This window comes from Euprymna scolopes, chromosome 36 (genome assembly GCF_053919585.1).
Source record: "Euprymna scolopes isolate OS-2025 chromosome 36, ASM5391958v1, whole genome shotgun sequence".
Classification (NCBI taxonomy): Eukaryota; Metazoa; Mollusca; class Cephalopoda; order Sepiida; family Sepiolidae; genus Euprymna; species Euprymna scolopes.
Window position 1 is genome coordinate 46,567,136 of NC_136517.1, and position 20,000 is coordinate 46,587,135.

The 20,000-nt window shown below is 28.8% G+C and overlaps 1 protein-coding gene across 3 annotated transcripts in view; it reads right to left on the reverse strand.

The window, feature by feature from the left end:
* The window catches only part of LOC145260449 (sodium channel protein para-like), a 645,789-nt gene that overhangs the window by 113,057 nt on the left and 512,732 nt on the right, over nt 1-20,000 (reverse strand). For 2 of the 3 annotated variants that reach the window (XM_080118501.1, XM_080118503.1), the window contains one exon: nt 4,883-5,353. The exons of the other annotated variant lie outside the window; for it this stretch is intronic. In XM_080118501.1, coding sequence (XP_079974627.1) covers nt 4,883-5,353 — 471 coding nt within the window. The remainder of the gene's footprint in view (nt 1-4,882; nt 5,354-20,000) is intronic. 3 annotated transcript variants of the gene reach the window in all.

Sequence of the window (20,000 nt, forward strand, 5' to 3'; positions counted from 1 at the left end):
ATATATATATATATATATATATATACATACACTCACACATACATATATATACACACATACACACACATAATATATACACACATATAATACACACACACATAATATATAAACACACACACACACACACACACACACACACACACACCAAAAAACCACAACCTTGATGAGAGTAGAATACTCAAAACATGTGTGTGTCGCATCTAATATGAAAAAAAAATTGAAACTTTATGCTTTCCATTTTCCTATCATCAGATCTACAACATTATATATATTAGAACCTGGGAATACAGTGGGTCAGGGATATGTTTTTTTTCAGGTTACGATGTGGAATACAATTTTTCTCCAGCCCCTGGTTACAGTATTTGCCCTGCCTTATGGTGTTATTTATAATGTTATTTGATTATATACATGTGTATTATATACTGTACTGTATTTTGTTATTAATTTTTTAATATGTACTGTATAAAATTTTGCTTAGGCTCACCCATACCTTGATTTCACCTTATGATCCCAACTCAAAACGGATTAATGCTGTATCCTGGAGTTCTACTGTGTGTGTGTATATATATATGTGTGTGAGCGTGTGCGTGTGTGTGTGTGTATGTATGTATGTATGTATGTATGTATGTATACATATTTGTAGATGTATACATTCAAACGCTACATGTCAGTTGTAGGCTTTGATCAACTTTTTCAGAGATATTAATCTGGAATGAATGAATAGAGAACTTTTAAGATTCGTGTTGGAGTTTAAAAATTTTTTTGTTACTCTTTCGGCTTATATTAGTCATCTCTAGGATAATGAAAATATATTATGAAAAAATGTATGTGAAATCGTTAGCAATTTTAAACTATGGAAAGATGCATATCACATGATGTTGAAATGGATATATATTATTAGTTAACATGGTTAATGATAATATTAACATAAAAAATGAAAAGAAACAAGTAATTAAAACAGATAAAAATAAGAAGAAAAAAAAAAAGGATCCAGTTTTAATGCAGCACCCCGATTATACTGGCAAAGGAAAATAAATTGATTTCACATGACATTGTGTCGAACATCATTGAAACCAAATACATTTGCAAATTTAAACAAAACAATAAAAGCCATATTTTCATGTTGACTTGGTTGAAGAAGAACATTTTTTTCAGCATAAAAATCTAAAGCAATTTTTATTTACTTTGGATGGGGGAAAGTTTGCTCAGTTTGTGGAAAGGGAGTGGGAGCAACTAATTTTGTTTTTGTGGTACATGTAAGCATGGTGTACATGAAGTGCAGTGGAATTACAGTTAGGTTGAGAGATGTATGCAAGAAGTGTAAAACAATCGAAGCAGATGAAAACACAAATGTGTAGAAAGTAGATTTGGATGATGAGGGTATTGAGTTTGCTCAGAAGTTTAGTTACTATGTGATACCATTAGAGCACGGGGGAAGAGGACTTATGGAGGTGTGATTGCAAGAGTTAGGAATGGATGGAGTAAGTTCAGGGAATTTCTGTTATTATTAACCGGCAGTGTTACCATTGTCGACCAATGGAAGAGTTATGCATGTATACAAAGATTGATGATGTATAAAAGTGAAAAATAGCCAGCAAGGATTGAAGATATACATTGCATGATCAAAAATGATATGAGAAACATGATGGATGTGTAATGTGAGTTTTCACGACAGGCTTAGATCTCATGACCTTAGAGGAAGATTAAATCTGGACAGTATAAGATGTGTGCAAAACAGAAGACTTTGTTGGTTTGGTCACATTGAAAGACTGGATGAGAGTAGATATAGAAGACCAACGAAAACATGGAAGCATGTGATAAGAATGGATTTGAGACAAAGAGGATTAATAAAAACCTGGCCAGAGATAGATTAGTTTGGAAATCAATTCCTTAAAACTGCCCACCATGTCAGCATGTAAAACATATGTTATGATGATGATGATGGTGATGATTTTTTATGAAAATCTTTAATACATAAAAATTACTTTGTTTTTCTCCGAGTGTCAATAATATGAGATTTGCAAATTAATTTATTAACAATTAATGGCTATATTTTGGAGGTGGAATGAAATTTATATTGTACAAATATTTATTTTTACTCAAACATGAATTGTTTTATCAGCTTAGTTATGATCAGAATGTCTACAAAGATATAAAATTTAATATTATAACAATTACTAAAAGTCAAAAATATACCTTCGATTTTCTGTTTTTAGGTTTATAAATTTATTTTTATTAATTTTAATAAAATTATTAAGGTACTAGTCGAGTTGTATTCATTTTTTTATACTAAAAAAATCACTTGTTATTCAGAGATATTTCTCTGGATTTTTAATCATTTTGTATAAAATAGTCATTGTTACTTTGATTAAATAAATTCTGTCAAATTGAAAAAGTGTATTCATTTTTTGTAAGAATAAGGTATGACACTAATTTTCAACACCCATAACAAAAAATACAAGTAAAACCTAGTAAAATGAAATTGATTCGTCATAATTTTTACTCTATATTGAAAAAGAAGGACCAGGGTTTAAATCGCATATAAACATTATTTTACACTCCATAAAATCGGTGAAATTTGATTTGAACATCATAAAATGACAAAACCTTAAAAAATTACAAAAAATAACAATGGCAGCAAATTTTTCATAAATATAAGAAACTCAGCCAAATTAAACGTAAAAAATATGGGGGGAAAAGTCAGTACAAATATACATTATACCTTGCTAAAGTTTTCTTTTGATCAGTAGTCAAGTGAAATATAACAGTAAAAGTCTTACCTTTGGCTTGAAAAAGACATATATAGGTGTGTATATCCATAAAATATATCACATTTAAGCAGACAACACCTAAAACAATTACATTCCGTTAGAAACAAGGATAAATTGTCCTTAAGTAACAAATTTTCCTTGTTGTTAACAATTTATTAATTTTCAATATCATAATTTGTAGCCCCCCCAAAAAGTAATATTTAAATTATTTCTATTAAATTACTTTTTTTTTTCTTTAGGAAATATTAATTTTTAATTCCTAAAACTAAGCATTATTTAAATTTTAACTAAATCCTTTAATAAACTTTATCGTAAACTTATTTTCAATTCAAAATTTTTGTATGGAATTATAAACTAAAAGTCACTTTTTTATTTAATATTAACAGATTGTAAAATCAGCCATACACAATGAAATTTAATTAACTCTGAATTCATAACTGTTTCAGTTACTTGGTTTAGGAATTACATTTTCGTTATAACAATGAAGAAACAAGTAATGTAGATTATGCGATGATTTTTATTAGTGAGATGCTAAGATCAACAAATTGGTCTTCCATAGAAAAAATTATTCACATTCAATTTCTAAATATATTTTTTACTTGCTCAGTGGCGAAAAACGGCATTGGTCTAAAAATTTTTTTTATTTTTATTATTAACAGTAAGATTGTCTGTTTATTCATATTCATAATAAATTTTAAGAGGCGAACTTTCGCGTTTTTTTTTTTTCATGGGGGTCTGAAAAATTCAATGATTAAAAAAAAATAAGAAATTATTTCGAAATTTCACAGGCGAAAATTGTAAAATGTAAATAATACATAACAAATTTTTTTTTTTGTCAAACTTAAATAATTTTAATATATTTTCCAACTTTTTTTTCCTGAAAAATCTGTAAAAATCATATAAATTGCCAACAATTGTGACCTAAAATTAAATATATTTTATTTCATCATTCCAGTATATTTTATTTAATATGTAAAAAAAAACAAGATGTTAACCCCCCCCCCCCAATACTTCTGATAAGATCGCGTTAGGGGGTGGGGTGGGGGGCAAAATATAAGAATTTCCTTGTTTATTATTTTATTTCAATTTACATATAGTTCAGTTTTTTTTATTAAAAAATAAATCTGTAAAAAATAAACGAAATTGATCAATTATTTGATTTTGGAAACAATTTGAAAAATCGCATTGTTTTCATTCTTTACATAGAAATAACATTGGGTTCCATTTTTTGTGCTTTTAGCTTTTTTGGAATTTTTTTTGAAAATTCACCGGTTTTACAGAGAGTAAAAAAAAAAAAAGAAAGAGATTTTTTTATAATTTTTCTTCTTGAGAATACAGTAAAAATTACTATGAATCAATTCCACCTTTATTAGTGTCATACCTAGATATAAATTGTTTTTTGTCCGTAAGAAGGAAATACAAAAATTTTAAAATTACTTTTAATGGACAGAAAAATTATTGTTATTGTGCGACAAATGTCAGTATGAAAATGTTTTATTTCTGCTTGAGAAGGCATTCAATTTCATTGACGTCAGACACGGTTTCATGTTAAACCCATTTCTTTCAGCTGTTCATATAATTGGGGTAACAAATCTACACCTGATCCGAAAACTTATAACCAACATCAAAAAAAAAGTTTTGCTTATTGTATGCATATATTTTTCTTTCTTTTTTTTTGTCTGCATACATATAATTTGTAATAATCTTCCAGTAACCGCTTCATCTCAGTTCTGATATTATTTCTGCAAACAAAGGAATTCATTTTTGGCAGAAGCGTTTAAGACAAGTTAGGAAGAAGAATCAGCACAATGGCACAAAAAATGTTTAAAAAGTTTGGAAAGACAAGTTAGTTTGAGGCAACTGGTTAAAGTAAAAAAGAAAACTCACACGGTTTTAAACAATGAAAGCTGAAAAATAAAAGTAGGGGAAAAAGAAAACCAAAACAAAAAACAAAACATGGTCAAAGAATGATCTGAGAATGCAAAGGAGTGGTATAATAATATCTGGAGGAGTCCCGCTAATAATAAATTCGGCTGTCTGTACTTGCTAATTAATTTAATTTTAATTAAATTAATTAGTCATCCACGTATATGAAAAGTTGTTGAACTTACATTATCTTCCAGTTTCGTCTTGTCGACGACAACCTCGGGCAGTAAATGAGATCCTCTCCTTTTCCCCCAGTTCCAAGGATTGTCTAGTTTTCCTTCTTTGAATTTTAAAGGATCCCCGGATGATTGTTGCGAATGCCTGCTAGTGTGAGAAGTTCGACTAATTTGCGATGCATAACTACTACGCCGTGATGATAGTCTCCCATCAACATGGGACCATCTGCGTTGATGTGACAGAAAGCTAGATCGTCTACCATTAAGAACGCTTTTTAATGGCAAATTGCATAGATCATCTGATGTCGGGGTGACTGCATTCGAGTCATCGGCGAATGGCAAATTTAAGTTCTCCAAATATGGGGGCATGAGAGGTTGACGATCATTAGCACGGGTATTTTTGACTTTCCTCCAGGAGAGCTGACTGGTTTTACTGCCACGACGGAGAGCGAATGGCGAGCCAGGCAGACTTAAGCTGGCCTGAAATGGGAGAGAGAGAATACGTGACGGTCACAAAAACAGCATCTTGAGCAAGACAAGTTGAGCGGAGCCAGGGGCCGGGATGGGGATGGGGTGCATAAAATGAAATATCACAAAGACTTACAAACAGGTCGTTGAAAAGAAAAATACATTTTTTTATGCTCAGGTAGACGGAAACCACAAAATTAAGCTTTTTTCGGCTGTTCCTTATTTGGTCAGTGAATGCTTTTATCATCAACTTTATTTCCTGGCTAAAATGGGTAAATTATTTTACATTGAATTTTTTTTTAATGCTGCTGGGACAGGGGGGATTATATACCAACATAAAGGATATCGATGTTGGAACAGAACATTATACTTAAAGTGGACTTGATATTATCTGTCTCTATTATTTATTTACACATATACACACAGACACACATTAAATGCAATATATATTATGGTTTGTTTTACAATCATACATAAACCACAACTCACACACACCAAGCCAGCCATCTACAAGAAATCTTAAACTCCTGTTTGGTCTTCCTTTGGACTCTTCACCTGCTTGTGAAGTAGTGACTTTACCACTGAAACACTGCATTATATATATATATCATTTTACATTAAATGAAACATGCATATATATATATATATATATATATATATATATATATATATATTGTATGTATGTGTGCAAATATACATAGCACTGAACACTAGTGCTAAAGTAATAAGTTTTCAAGCAATGTCAGTGCATGAAGCGTTTCTAAGTGAGAAGAGGCTTTGCATAGAGCCAATCCAAATCTCAAAGTAACTGGCACACTGCCCCCCCCCAAAAAAAAAGAATAGAGTAAATCTACTTCATTGGAAGCAACAGTTGCCACAAGTATTATATCAGAGTTTTCTTTTTTTAGATGAAAGGTATATCTCCCTCAATGTTTGTACTCTACACTCAGACACCAATTTGAGCATTTCAGTGTCTCAGCACACATCTTTTTGTGTGTGTATATATATATATATATATATATATATATATATATATATATATATATATATATGTATGTATGTATGTATATGTATATATATATGTATATATATATATATATATATATATATATACATACACTTAAGTATATATCTACCCATCCATCTATCCATGTGCATACTCCAATGTACTTTGCCACATGCTTGAGAACAAAATTCAGCTCATCGAATGATAGTTTAGTTGGTTATATTAAAAGTACTTGTCAAAGTCATCTTCAAGGCTGTAGTGTTTTGCATGGAAATGTTGCTATACGAAATGATCATCCATCTTGTACAAGCTCAACCAAATGTCTCAACATGATTATGCTTTATTTCTGATTGAGTATATGAATTCATATATATATATATATATATATATATATATATATATATATATATATATATATATTCAGTGAAATGTTTTTGTATGTTGTTTAAAATATGTATGCATACATTTATTTTATAATTGTTTATAATTCTTTTTACACATATAACATGCCATGTGTCAACTGAGATTTGTATTTTTTTAATAAATCCATTGGATCTGTTGTGAAAAGAAGTCTTTTTGGATTGGGGTTTTGGTTTTTTTTCATTCAACGCTTCATGGCCCTTTTTCTCTTTGTGTTTATTCTTTAAATTTTTCTCCAAATTGAATTTAATTAATTTTTTTTCTCTTTATCCTGCCACTCCTTTGCTTTCCTTGCGAATGCTTACTTTTTGAAAGCAGAACGAGCTTAATATGCAGAGTACATAATAGATTCACATCCATGCCTGGGGTGGGATGAGGTGGAATTTTATTAAAAAACAAAAACAAAACGTACAATGGCAAGAAGTGATTAATGAATGGCTGACTGAATAATGTCTGCCATTTGCAAAAGTGTTTTTGGTAGATATTAGAATAAATGCAAAAAAAATTTGTTATCCCCACCCCCAAGCAAATATCAAACATATATATATATATATATATATATATATATATATATATATATATATATATATATATATATATATATATATATATATATATATATATAACTTTATTTATATGTATGTTATGTATTATGCTGCTTTTTTTAATCAATACTATTGTTTGTTTATTCTACAAGGCTGGGAATACACAAAAATGCCACAATGCTTGTATGAATCTCACTTTTCACATTGTGATGCATTTTATTTATTGCCAGCTCTCGCAGACTAAAATCATTTGTTAATATCAGCAACGCAAGTAATAGCGTCAACACAAAAAGAATCATCTACGTATGCATATTTTTACAGCTGTTTTACTATTAAAGATGTATGGAACCTGTATTATTGAACATCACAGAAAAACGTGCTCAGTTCATTCTATCATCCTTGCTAGTTTCAGAATGTTTCACTCCAAAGATTTTCTAAACTTTTCACCAATATCGGAGAATGTGCATAAGTTTTGTCTTCTTGCTCTTCATCATTTTTTTTATCCCCCCAATTTTAACTACTTTTGCTCTTTAGCAGACAGAAACCGTTTCAAGTTTTATTGTGTTCATTTGGAAGTCATATCACATGTTGAAATTTCATTAAACTTTTGGAATAGTGGTTGCATCGATTTTTAGCTTTCTTTGAATCCTTTTGAAAAAAATAAAAAGAAAAAAGAAATCCACATGTTTATCAATTTGGCATTTTAGAACACAATTATCTAAAACAACAGATAATAATTGCACTTTTTTGTTATTTGTTTCATTGTTAGTTTTACTATTATATATTAAGTGTTCAGTTACAGATTATTCATAAGATAAACACCAATAGCATAATTGATGTAACCTTCAGAAAATATGAATTTTAAGATGTGGAAATTATTTGATGTCACAAATAAAAAAATCTATTAAAATTTTTGACTTAAAAACAAAACTGTTAGCTTCCACACTTCTTATTTTAAAACTGATGTGTTCAATTTTTAGCAGGGAGCTCAGCTCTCTATACAAGTTTTATGTAAAAATGATCTCTTCTGGACTTTATAGTTCCTAATAATTTATTTTCCTTACAATAAAATGTTTGTTATTCAACATTTATGTATGTATTTTCATTTTTAGCCTATTATAATCGATTAAAAACCAAATTCTCAGATTATTAAAGAGAATTTTGAAAAAAACTTACCTCTTCCATTTTAGTGTAGATTTCAGTTTTCTATGTAAAGTTAATGTAAAATGATAAACCTGCTCAAAATTCTGAATGGAGGATTATTAAGGCTAAAAACCAGTTGAAAAATCCCGTAGTGTGAGTGTTTTACATTAAACTTACAGAGAAAATTGAACAGTTTGAACTAATTAAAATAAAAAAAACAATTTCTTTTTTTATAATTTGAAAATATGATGCTTAATCGATAATAATTTGCTTGTGAAAAATTTGAATGACAAATATTTTAAAGAGGCAATAGCTCTCATTTAATTTTAATGAAATTATTTTGGTTTGATGTTTTCAAAGAACGAGAATATTTTTGTTATTGATTTTCTTCCCAAAGTACAAAACTGAACTAGAAATCCACTCAACCTCTATTCCAAATCGAAAAATTGAAAATGAATAGAATAAAACTCATTCTGCTTTAAAAAGAAGCAACTGCAGGTATAAAAAAAAAAAAAAAAAAAAATTCTGATGATGGTTGAACTAATCGAAAGGTGATCACACCTGTGAAATTTATCACCCATTTTTAGTCAAACATTCAAAAAACCTAGCAAGGATAATGAAAATAAAAGGACAGGAAAGAAAATCCTGCAAAAACATTGCTCTACGGTCTTTAACTGCAAATGTTTACAAGAATGCTGTTAACTTTTATTATTATTTGTACAAATATTATTCAGTTGTTAATTCATAATACTGTTGGTTTCACAAGATTACATGGGCTTAGTCGGATGGATTAAGTAAACATGTAGTCTCAATCGACAATTATGGCCAATTTAGACAAGAAAAACAAATAGAGCTCCTCTTTTTTTATTTGGCCATAACTGATGGTTGAGACTATATGTTTACTTAATCCCTTGGACTAAGACCCTGGTATCTCATGAAATGGACAGTTAATATTTGTATAAATAACATAAATATATAATGCTCTTAGTATGGTAATTGAGCACTCTGGTCAATTTTTCTACAAATACTCTATTCTATATCTACTATATATATATATATATATATATATATATATATATATATATATATATATATTTTTTTTTTTTTTTAGTAAGTTATTCAAAGCATTCTGTTAAAAAAAAAACAAACAGATTATTGTTATAGTTTAGTTAAAGGTAAGGTCAATCAGGGGGTAAGGACAAATGCAAGGTTAATTTTGTGAGTTCAGTCTACCTGTTTGCCAAATGTATATGTCCCTTGGAATAAAATATAACATCGAAAGACACAACACCGAAAATAAAGAAAAATTAAAAACAAAAACAAAAAATTAGCTACTTGAACTAAGCATGCATGACTACACATGCTTACACATAAAGCACAAGTGAAATATTTGCCAAAAAATCACAATGAGGTATGACGACCATAGAAAGTTAATGGGGGACATGATAATAAAGTAGTTGTTAGTTCAAAGTTTGATGCTTGCGAATTACAAAAAATAATAAAGAAAAACATCCAATTGCATATGTGCATAGATATAGGTATATATTTGCATCTGCATGCACACTTTCTTCTATAATGATAATGTATTAAATAATAATAATAATAATAATAATAATAATAATAATAATAAACACTGCACTAAAAGAATAAGAAAAAATCCTTAAATTCTTTAAGAAAAATCAGAAAATTTTATTTATGAATAAAATTTTTTAATCTTTGTGCAATTTAATTTCTTTTTGTTATTAAATCTATTAAAAAATTCATAAAGATGTGATTTTTTAAAAATCAATAATGAAAATTTTTATTATTTAAAGTATGCAGAGTATCTGCTAGGTTTGATAGTGATTCAAAACGAAAAGCAACAAATATGACATGTTACTGTATCATTTAATACTTTTAAAACAGAGTTAATACAATGAAATTTAATTGTAAAATCAAATGCTATGTTGGAAAAATAATTGTAAAACTGATGTTATATCTTATGTCATGATAATATATGTATATATATTCTTCCTGTCCTGGAAGAGTTTTTTTTTTTTTGTATTTCCTTGTCAATTGTGATGGTCAATGTTAACAGTTTATATAGAAAGAAAAAAAGATTGGTATAAAATAAGGATGCAGAATGCTTTGTATGTGAAGTAGGTTTTTGTCAATTCGTATGTTTTGGTAGAATGTATATTTAAAAGCTTAGAAAATGCTGGTGTTGACATGGAGAAAACATAACACTTTAAACAAAGGCAGAGAGGGAGATAGAGAAAAAGAAAGAGAAAATGGGCATATATTTTAGGAGTGAGAGCGTGAGAAAATATTATACAATGCAATTTGTTTTAATATAAACTCTGTATATTTCACACACAGACACACACACACACATTTACATATGAACATGTACTCTACAATTTCCATTATGAATTACAAATTTTGATACATTCTGAGACTTCTGGTTATTTCCATCATTTCGATATACATATACTCATACAATGAAAGACGAAATAGAAAAATAAAACAAAAACTAACCACAAGGGGTAGAAAAATAAATCAGAGGTTGACCAATTTCGTTTGGATATAAGAACGTCCTCTTTTTCTGAAGTTAGTCATATATCCAGAAAAAAAGGTCAATTTCTTATTTTTGTTTCACTTGCGTTTGTCTTTCACTACATTTTGTTTGGCTTATAACATGGAGCATATTTTATTATATATATATATATATATATATATATATATATATATATATATATATATATATATATATACACACACACACACACACACACAATAAAAATAGAAAATGGAATAAACAATAACCAAATATTCACATCAAACAAGTCCTGTGGGGAAGAATCGATTTTGCTTTCCTCTCTGACTGACTGATACAAATTTTTTACCTTATATTTTGTTTTTGTTTATTCCCTTTTCCCTTTTATTTTTTTTATACATACGTTCTATTGAATTCTTATACTTATATTCTATTTCAGATACACACATACATATACATAATGAATGCCTGTGTTAGTAGAAAAAATAAACCAGAGTTCTCAATTGTAGTACAAGAGTAAGATATATGCTTTATTCACATATTATATAATTAAGATTCCATTGAATTCTACTCAGGTTTCACAAAAGTAGATGGTTAATTGTATATTATGCAAAAAAATGGATGGTTAATTGTATATTATGTAAATAAAAACAACCACGCACATTTTGTCTATGACCATGTCAAGTGGAGACAAAACTTCATTATTACCAACTTTGCTGTAGCTCAGGACTAGCACAAAAAAGATAATTATATCGAAGATTATATATATATATATATATATATATATATATATATATATATATATATATATATATATATATATTAAAGTATATTATGCTTAATCCGGAACTGGTTATTAATTTTTTTCTATCTTTTTTCAAAAAATAAAATAAAAGTAAAAGATCAAGGAAAAAAAAAATGAATATAAACTGGTCACTGAAATTTAGTGTAATATACTTTATTTATATACTCTATTCGAGATAAGACACTGATTAGAAATCAGATGAAAGATCCTGATAGATATTATTTTCAGGACGATCCTAGCCAAAAAAGAGAAGCTCAATATTTAAGCATAGAGCAATATATAAGTTTAGTGGTTATATTTAAATTCTGAAAAAACAACATATGGACACATATATTCGAATTAAGAATTTATTGTTTGACAAAAGGAATATATAGAAGGGGTTATGTTGATTTCCTTAATCCATGGATTAATTCGAATATATGTGTCTATATGTTGTTTTTTCAGAATTTAAATATAAACACTAAACTTATATACTCTATTGTCAAATGTTAACAAAAATTGAGCTTTTATCTTAAATAGTTTGGACTATATAATTAAAATATATGCACAAACATACATTTTTATGCACTGTGTGTATATAGATAAATATAAATAGTAAAAGAAAAATATGGCTAAACTCTACTCTAAGTACGATGATAATGAAAAACAAAATCAAAAAGCATTTGAAATGAACATTGTTCAAAATTGAAGATGTCCATTTTTTTCTGAAAGTTTCAAGTTCAATCAATTTTTGTTCAATTTTTTAATTGATTTAATTAATTTTTTTCAGAGTACTGTCCAAAATATTCAAATAATACCAACACTTTTAATTTACAAGCTTTTGTTTTTCATAAGATTTATTTTTTATAGCTGAGGAACAATGTTTAGAAAATATGTGAAAAACTATTGAAAAGTATTAATTAAAGATTAGTGTCAATATAAGTGGTGAATAGAAGATCAATATTTTTCTCATTAAATTGCTTGCAAAGTCTGAACCACTACATGCAATTTAAGAAAGCTTAAAACTTGAAGAAATATTAAAAAATGTTATTCAAAAGAGATGATAAAAATGTGGAACGAACAAGATGGTGATTGTTGTTCTAAACGATGGTTCTCAAAGTACTTAACGAAAGATTTTAAAAAAAGTGCTGGAAATAGCAACCTAGTTTTTCTTGTTGTCCAAATTCTTATTTAATAAATAAACTGATGATAATAATGTCACTTTTAATGTTAAGTAGATTTGCGAAAAAAAAAAAAAAAAAAGAAAAGACAGTGTAAAATTTACTGTTTGAAATATGGAGATTAATTTTCTTTCGTGTTTCATATCTAATTAAAGTTGTGTAAAGGTTAAGATATTGACTTCATACTTAGAACAGTGGCTGACATTCGGATCATGGTTGGACAGAATTTTCTATCATATAATCATGATATATTACAGATGAAATATGAAAATATACATGTGAGCAATTCATCAGGTGACTAACACATTTTTAAGGAATCATGCTTTGTTTACATCTGGTTCTCGAGCAAAATCTAAAATTCTGATCTGGCTTTAAAAGTGGATACTCAGCAACTATCAGTATATATTTTTCTCCTTCACCATACATGATTGAAGGTTTTCTCAGGCTATCTTCAGATGTTTGTGCAGGGTATCCAATAACCTTCGTTTTGGCTATCCTTTCGGCCTTTTCCCAGGTACCTGTATCTTGAATCCCATTTTTGCAATAGTACTGAGATCATCAAAGCATCATAATGGTAGTGAGAATGGATATTAGAGAAATGATTGAGTCTGGTCAAAACTGAAATCCAATGCAACATTTTTGCCTTTATAACCGATGGTGTTTGTTTCTGCTCGATTGTTAATGGAAAGATTTTGGATCACTACTATTATTCAGTATACATATCGTGATTAGTTTATTATTTCCTTTTTTGTAATATCACCATCTGTACCTTCAGCCGTTCCATTCTTTGTTAAATTCCCAGACATGAGATATCTTATTAACATGATTCCTTATTATTTTCATTGGATTTTTACACAGATGCTTTTTACAGCACATATATTTCTGTATGAGGTATGCAATACCAAATTCCTCCAAATAGTACACAACTTGACAGATAAAAGCAACGAGGAAATCAGAGTCTAAACAAAATAAAATAAATCGTCTACACTATTCCGCAGAAAGGACATTGAACATTAAAGGTTATAGAAATGAGAAAATAATAGCTTAAAGAACGAAATAAAAGATTCTATAGATTTTCTGGTAAAAGAACAATAATAAAACAAAGTATCAAATAAGAAAGTACAATGATGAAATACAACTTTTGTTTGTGGTAACTTCGTAATTTTCGAAATGGCGTTTATCAAACACTTCATTTCCATCATTGAGTTGCCGGTACCATTTGAAGAAAATCTAGACTGGGCACATTAGCAAAGGTTGGAAAAATGTGTCAGAAATGGCTGGTAACCAATGTATTTCCAATTGTGGTTGGAGGCCAAAGTTTCATTACTAACTCAACCTTTGCATTTTTGACTAGTCTTGAACTTTCTCTATCAGACAAGGGAAAGTGCATGTAAAAAATCCAAGATAAGGCTCTAACTACATTTGTAAGAATAAGACAATCACACACAGCAAATACAACGGTGCGCTCTGAGCTAGTGGGAATGATGTTTTGACCCTGAAATTGTGCCTGAACTCAGAGCCATCATCTAATGAAGGCTTTATTGGAAGCAATAATGCTATCTATATAATTATAAAATTCAAATGACCTTGTAACGGGTGTTGTAACCCAACATCTGGTTTACGACTTCCGGTTGCGCATGCGTACATAAACAAATAATCAACGCGACAATAAAACGTATTGTTTTACTTTGTATGTTTTCAGCATCCCAATTGTTTTTTTTTTTTTGCATTTAAATTATCCAAATAAACAATTGTTAATATTTTCTGCCTTTTTTTTTCATTGTTCATTTCCATATTATGTTTAAGTTATTGTAACGCAATTTTCTTACATATAAATCTACTTTAACCTGTTGACAACCATAAGAGCATTTTACAACGGTGATTTACCCACCGCCTTCATTTTTAAAAAAATTTATTCTCCATTTTTTAATACACCTTTCTTAAAAAACATTCATACATTTTATTCTACACTACCAACATAAATAAATAACTCCGAAAATATGTTTTTTTAATTTGCATTACAAATAAATAATCAACACAACAATAAAATGTATTGTTTTACTGTGCACGTTTTTCACATTTGAATTAAAAGATATATCAAAATCTGAATTTAACTTTAAGTATTATGGTATCTGTTCAGTGCACATTTATCTATAAGTATGGCAAACCACTTATAATTCAATGGCTGTAAGTTTTTTTTTTCAAAAATAAACAATTATAAATGGAACGACTCAGAAATCCATCTATATTCTTTTTTCATTTTAATATACTTTCATAGAAATGTTTCTGTTATATCACAAAAAACTATTTTCTTTACATCACAAGTGTCATGCTCATACATTAATTCCATAGCTAATATACCATACTGACAACGGGTCACGGGTAGTCTAGTATATATATATATATATATATATATATATATATATATATATATATATATATATATATATATATATATATATATATATAAACTACCTCCATCCCCCAAAAGAAAAAATGGAATCAAGTTTTTTCAGATAATTTAGTAGTTGAGGCTTCTTTCCTGTCCACCCAGACTGCAGGATAGTTTCAAGTAGGACACAGTTTTCAGTCTGCCTTATGGTATCCTCCCTCCTAATTTGTGGAAGTGCCTCATGCCTGTGCATAGACAGTTAAATTAGGCTCATTTGTGTCAGGGCAACTGTGATAGCTCTATTACTTTGCTGTAATCAATCTAGCTGCTAGCAGAATATAGAGCATCACAAAGAAATTAGTCTACTTGAAAGTTAGTGAAGATGACATACTCTCATTGAGAAGGTTTCAATATTACCTAGATTGAAATGTGAGATGAAACAACAAAAATGACGATGCAAATCAAACAGAAGTATGGATAGGAAATGCAGGAGCCATAGAGAAATGTTTCCATGAAGAGAAGATGTAAGAAAGACAGTCTCTGCTGTGAAAGAGAAGGAAGATGATAAAGGAAAATCAACTTCCTTTTAACATTTTTGAAATAGATTTAAAAAAAGATTAGAAAAACAAAAAAACATTATTACGCAGTTTTTTTTCTTGAAGCAGAATATCTCCAAAAACGTCTGGAGGAGTTTACCAGTTTGTATAGTTGGTGTGTGTGCATGGTGTTCTTGCTTCTTTTGCAATCTGGTTGACGTTAGTTAACTATTGAGTGCATTATAACGGATAACTGTCGCAAGGCTTACTTCTATCACTGAAGGTTTGAAGGATGCACTTTTATTAAAAGAACACTTATTCCCATAAAATAAGTTCTGTAGATACATGAGTTTGAAAACTCTCTTTATATTCACCTTTTAATCTTTTGTCTATCATTCTTTATAACTTGCCTAAGTAAAATGAACATTCAGCCGTGCAGTATTAGAATTTAAATGCATCTGGAGCAGAAAAAAATTACACTCATCATCAATTATTAACTTTTGAGCTTCACTTTTTTTTACTTGATTTAAACGAAACTCTGCATGCTGATTGGCTGATTTCAAGATACCGTTCAGTTTTCTTAAATTATGACAAGTTTTTCCTAGACTTTTCAAATAAATACACTTGTATTATTTGTCTGTAAGTAATATGATTAGTAAGTTGAATAGTTTATTATTTTATCATCTATTCATTATTAATCATAAATATTGAAAGGAAAATAGTCATACTAGTTTCTTTATTAATAAAAATAATGGTTTAATAGTGTTGGAGTATAAAGTAAAAATGTCCACCAATTGAACGCCCTCGATAAAGCAAACTTTATACCATAACTACTTACATAGAATTTAACTTACAGAATCTTCTTTGCATGAAAGACAAAATTTAAAAAATTAGTCAATGTATGTTCAAGTTTTTTCATTGTACACTATTTTTAAAAAACATTCTGCTAAATAAACACAGTTCTTCTGTCACATTAAGTCTTTTACCTTCAGCTTTGTCTTTGGAATAAGTATAAATACACTGTTTATTTGTTATAGAACAGGTCAGCTGATTACTTTATTAGTTTACTATCTATCTTATTAGTTAGAGAAGAGCTAAATTGGTTATTTCATAAATAAATATAATTAATGCATATTGTTGGAGCAAAAAGCAAAATGGTACACAAATTGAATGCAACCAAGAAAAAGCTATAAGCTTGAATTTTTATGTTTCTGAATTTTTGAGATGAGGATTAATTATTTGTATTATTTGAATTCTTAGGACTACTATCCTCATTGTGAGTGTTATTTTCACAATGTTTCAGTCGATATAACCTCTGACATTCTTCAGGTGTATTAGAATTTCAAATGAAACCCTTCATTTTATCCACAGGGGTAGCATGCTCTTATTCTGTCAGCCAAGTAATCCTAAGTAATTTGCAATTGTATTTGAGTGTTGCCTGCACGAAGGATTGAACATTCAACTTCCGGAAGAGTATAATTTTACAAATGAATTTTACTGTATCCACAATATCTGTGTAACAGAACCTGTGGTAGTGTAGTGGATAAAGTACTTGGTAAAATGGCTGACAGAATAAGAGCATGCAACCCCCATGGAATAAATAAAGTGTTCTGTTCGAAATTCTGTGCAGATTCCGAGTTCAACAGAAAGATTCCCAAGTTTGACAAGATACAACTGAAGAAGGTTGGTGGTTACATCAATTGAAACATTAAAATAACACTTAAGATGAAAACAGTAGTCTGAAGAATCCAAATAATACAAACTTTTACCTTAACTATTTGCACATTATTTTACTTAGAGTAATATCCCTTTTTGAAAAAAATAAAAAGTAAATAAATTTCTATTATTAATCAAATGATGTTAAATTTTTTTCATTATATGTACATTTTAAAACATTCTTTAAAATAAACACAAATTTGTTGGATTCTTTTGAAACAAAGCAAGGTTTTCCTGTAAGTAAAAAAAGTTGATGTGATTATATATATATATATATATATATATATATATATATATATATATATATATATATATGGGGTCATTTTTGGATACTGAGGTCAAAGATTAGTTAAAAACAAGTGTCAGATTTAACTGATCTTGTATGCTTGCCAGTGTTACACATACAATTGAATCCCTTTGTCTGTAAAAGATGTAGAGAATAACTAGGAAATATAAATCGGCTTTAAAAATCTTTTAAAGGAAAAGTTGATCATGCATAACTGCAGATTTCTAAAACATTAATCTATGTAGCGATTAGCTCAAACAGAATTTTTACACCTTTGAATCTGACATCTCTCACTGAGAAACAATAATGTAGCATAGCTAACATGGAAAATTTTTGTGACATTTTGGTTGGAAAATATGCAAAACTATTGTTGTAGAGTTATTTTACTGTTGCAACCAACTATTTTCTTGTGTCCATACTATTGTGCAATGTTGTCTGAATGTTATGCTAACATTGTAATGTGGCTGAGAAAATGCAGCAGTGGTCAAACCATATCAGAATGTTTTTAGGATTAACAATCATTAATTTCGATGACTGTTGTGGAGTAAATAAACAACCCACAAAATGGACCAGCCTAAAACTTATTTACTGTGTGTGAACCTTTATTTTTAATTTATCATATTATCATTAATTATTATTATTATTATTTTAACTGTATCATGACGTTCAAGCACGATGCAATCAATACACATATCACACTGGAGAAGTAGAGAAAGTAAACCAGATACCACAAACTAGTTGAACAATGTCAGCAGAATACATGGAACATTCAGTATGACCCAATAGAACTGCAGGACAGTTGTGCAGAGCTTTTGCAAACGTAGGGATAGTGAAAGTAAGAAGAGCAAAAGCACTGAAAAATATTAACTGCTTCCAAATGAATTTGACTTAAAAGCTCAGAGTCAGAGAAAAAAGGCATAACAGATCCTTAAAATATATGAATCCTTATGCACCAAAGTTATGTGATTGGTCATGAAGGGCTTGGTTATATATGGAGTATTTTGATTGGCTGGGGCTGAAAAGCTCAAGTCAAAATAAGAGGTTAAGAGGTTCAGTTCTTTGCGTTGAAAAAGTTTTGTTATGTTAAGATGTAGCACTTTACTTTCAAGACAGCGATTTGAAACTGTTGGTTTTAGATTGAGCTTGCTGTCTGAGCCAAAATGATGTAAAAGTACCTGAAATCGGTGATGAGAGTAGTGCATCACTGACAATTTCCCTTTGATACATTTAGAAAATGTATTTATAATATATATATATATATATATATATATAATTATTTCTACAATCAAACAATATCACAGTTCAAACATACTATGAAAACTTTGTCCTTGTTTGGGCATATCAGTAGAAAATACCTGAACATGGCAATCAAAACTCGAGTCACTTGCATGCAGGGTGAGTATGCTATGATCTGAGTCACCATGCAACATACAAGAAAGTCCATTGACTAACACATATCTAGCAAATTGCAATAAAGTTCGACTGTAGCAAAACTAAAGTCTAGAACATCCAGTTAGCGGCTTTCATGGTTTGTGTGAGCTGCCGTGTTGTTTGATTGTAGAAATAATTATATATATTATATAATAATAATAATAATAATAATAATTTTAGTATCATATAATAATAATTATATATATTATATAATAATATAATAATTATATATATCATATACAAATACTTATATATACATAATATGAAAAAAATCAACTTCTTAGAGTCAGAATAGATCCAATCTCAGACTTGAAATGGCTAGAACTTAAAATTATTAATTAAGTAGTTTTATCTTAATACTTTACTCCAGTTTCATGGTAAATCTGAGCATCAGAAGAATATTTCTGTACCACACGTTCAGAGTTCACATTCAAATATGTGATATATGTGGATGATAAGAATACATTTCTGACAATCGGATTTACTGTGAAACTGCAATAAAATGTAAAGATAAAACCAATTTAATTCTTTATAATCATAAAGAATTAAATTGGTCTTATCTTAACACTATTTTGCATTTTCAATACATACATACATACATACATACATACATATATATATATATATATATATATATATATATATATATATGCTTTTTAAAGATGGAGAAAGATTTAAATTTT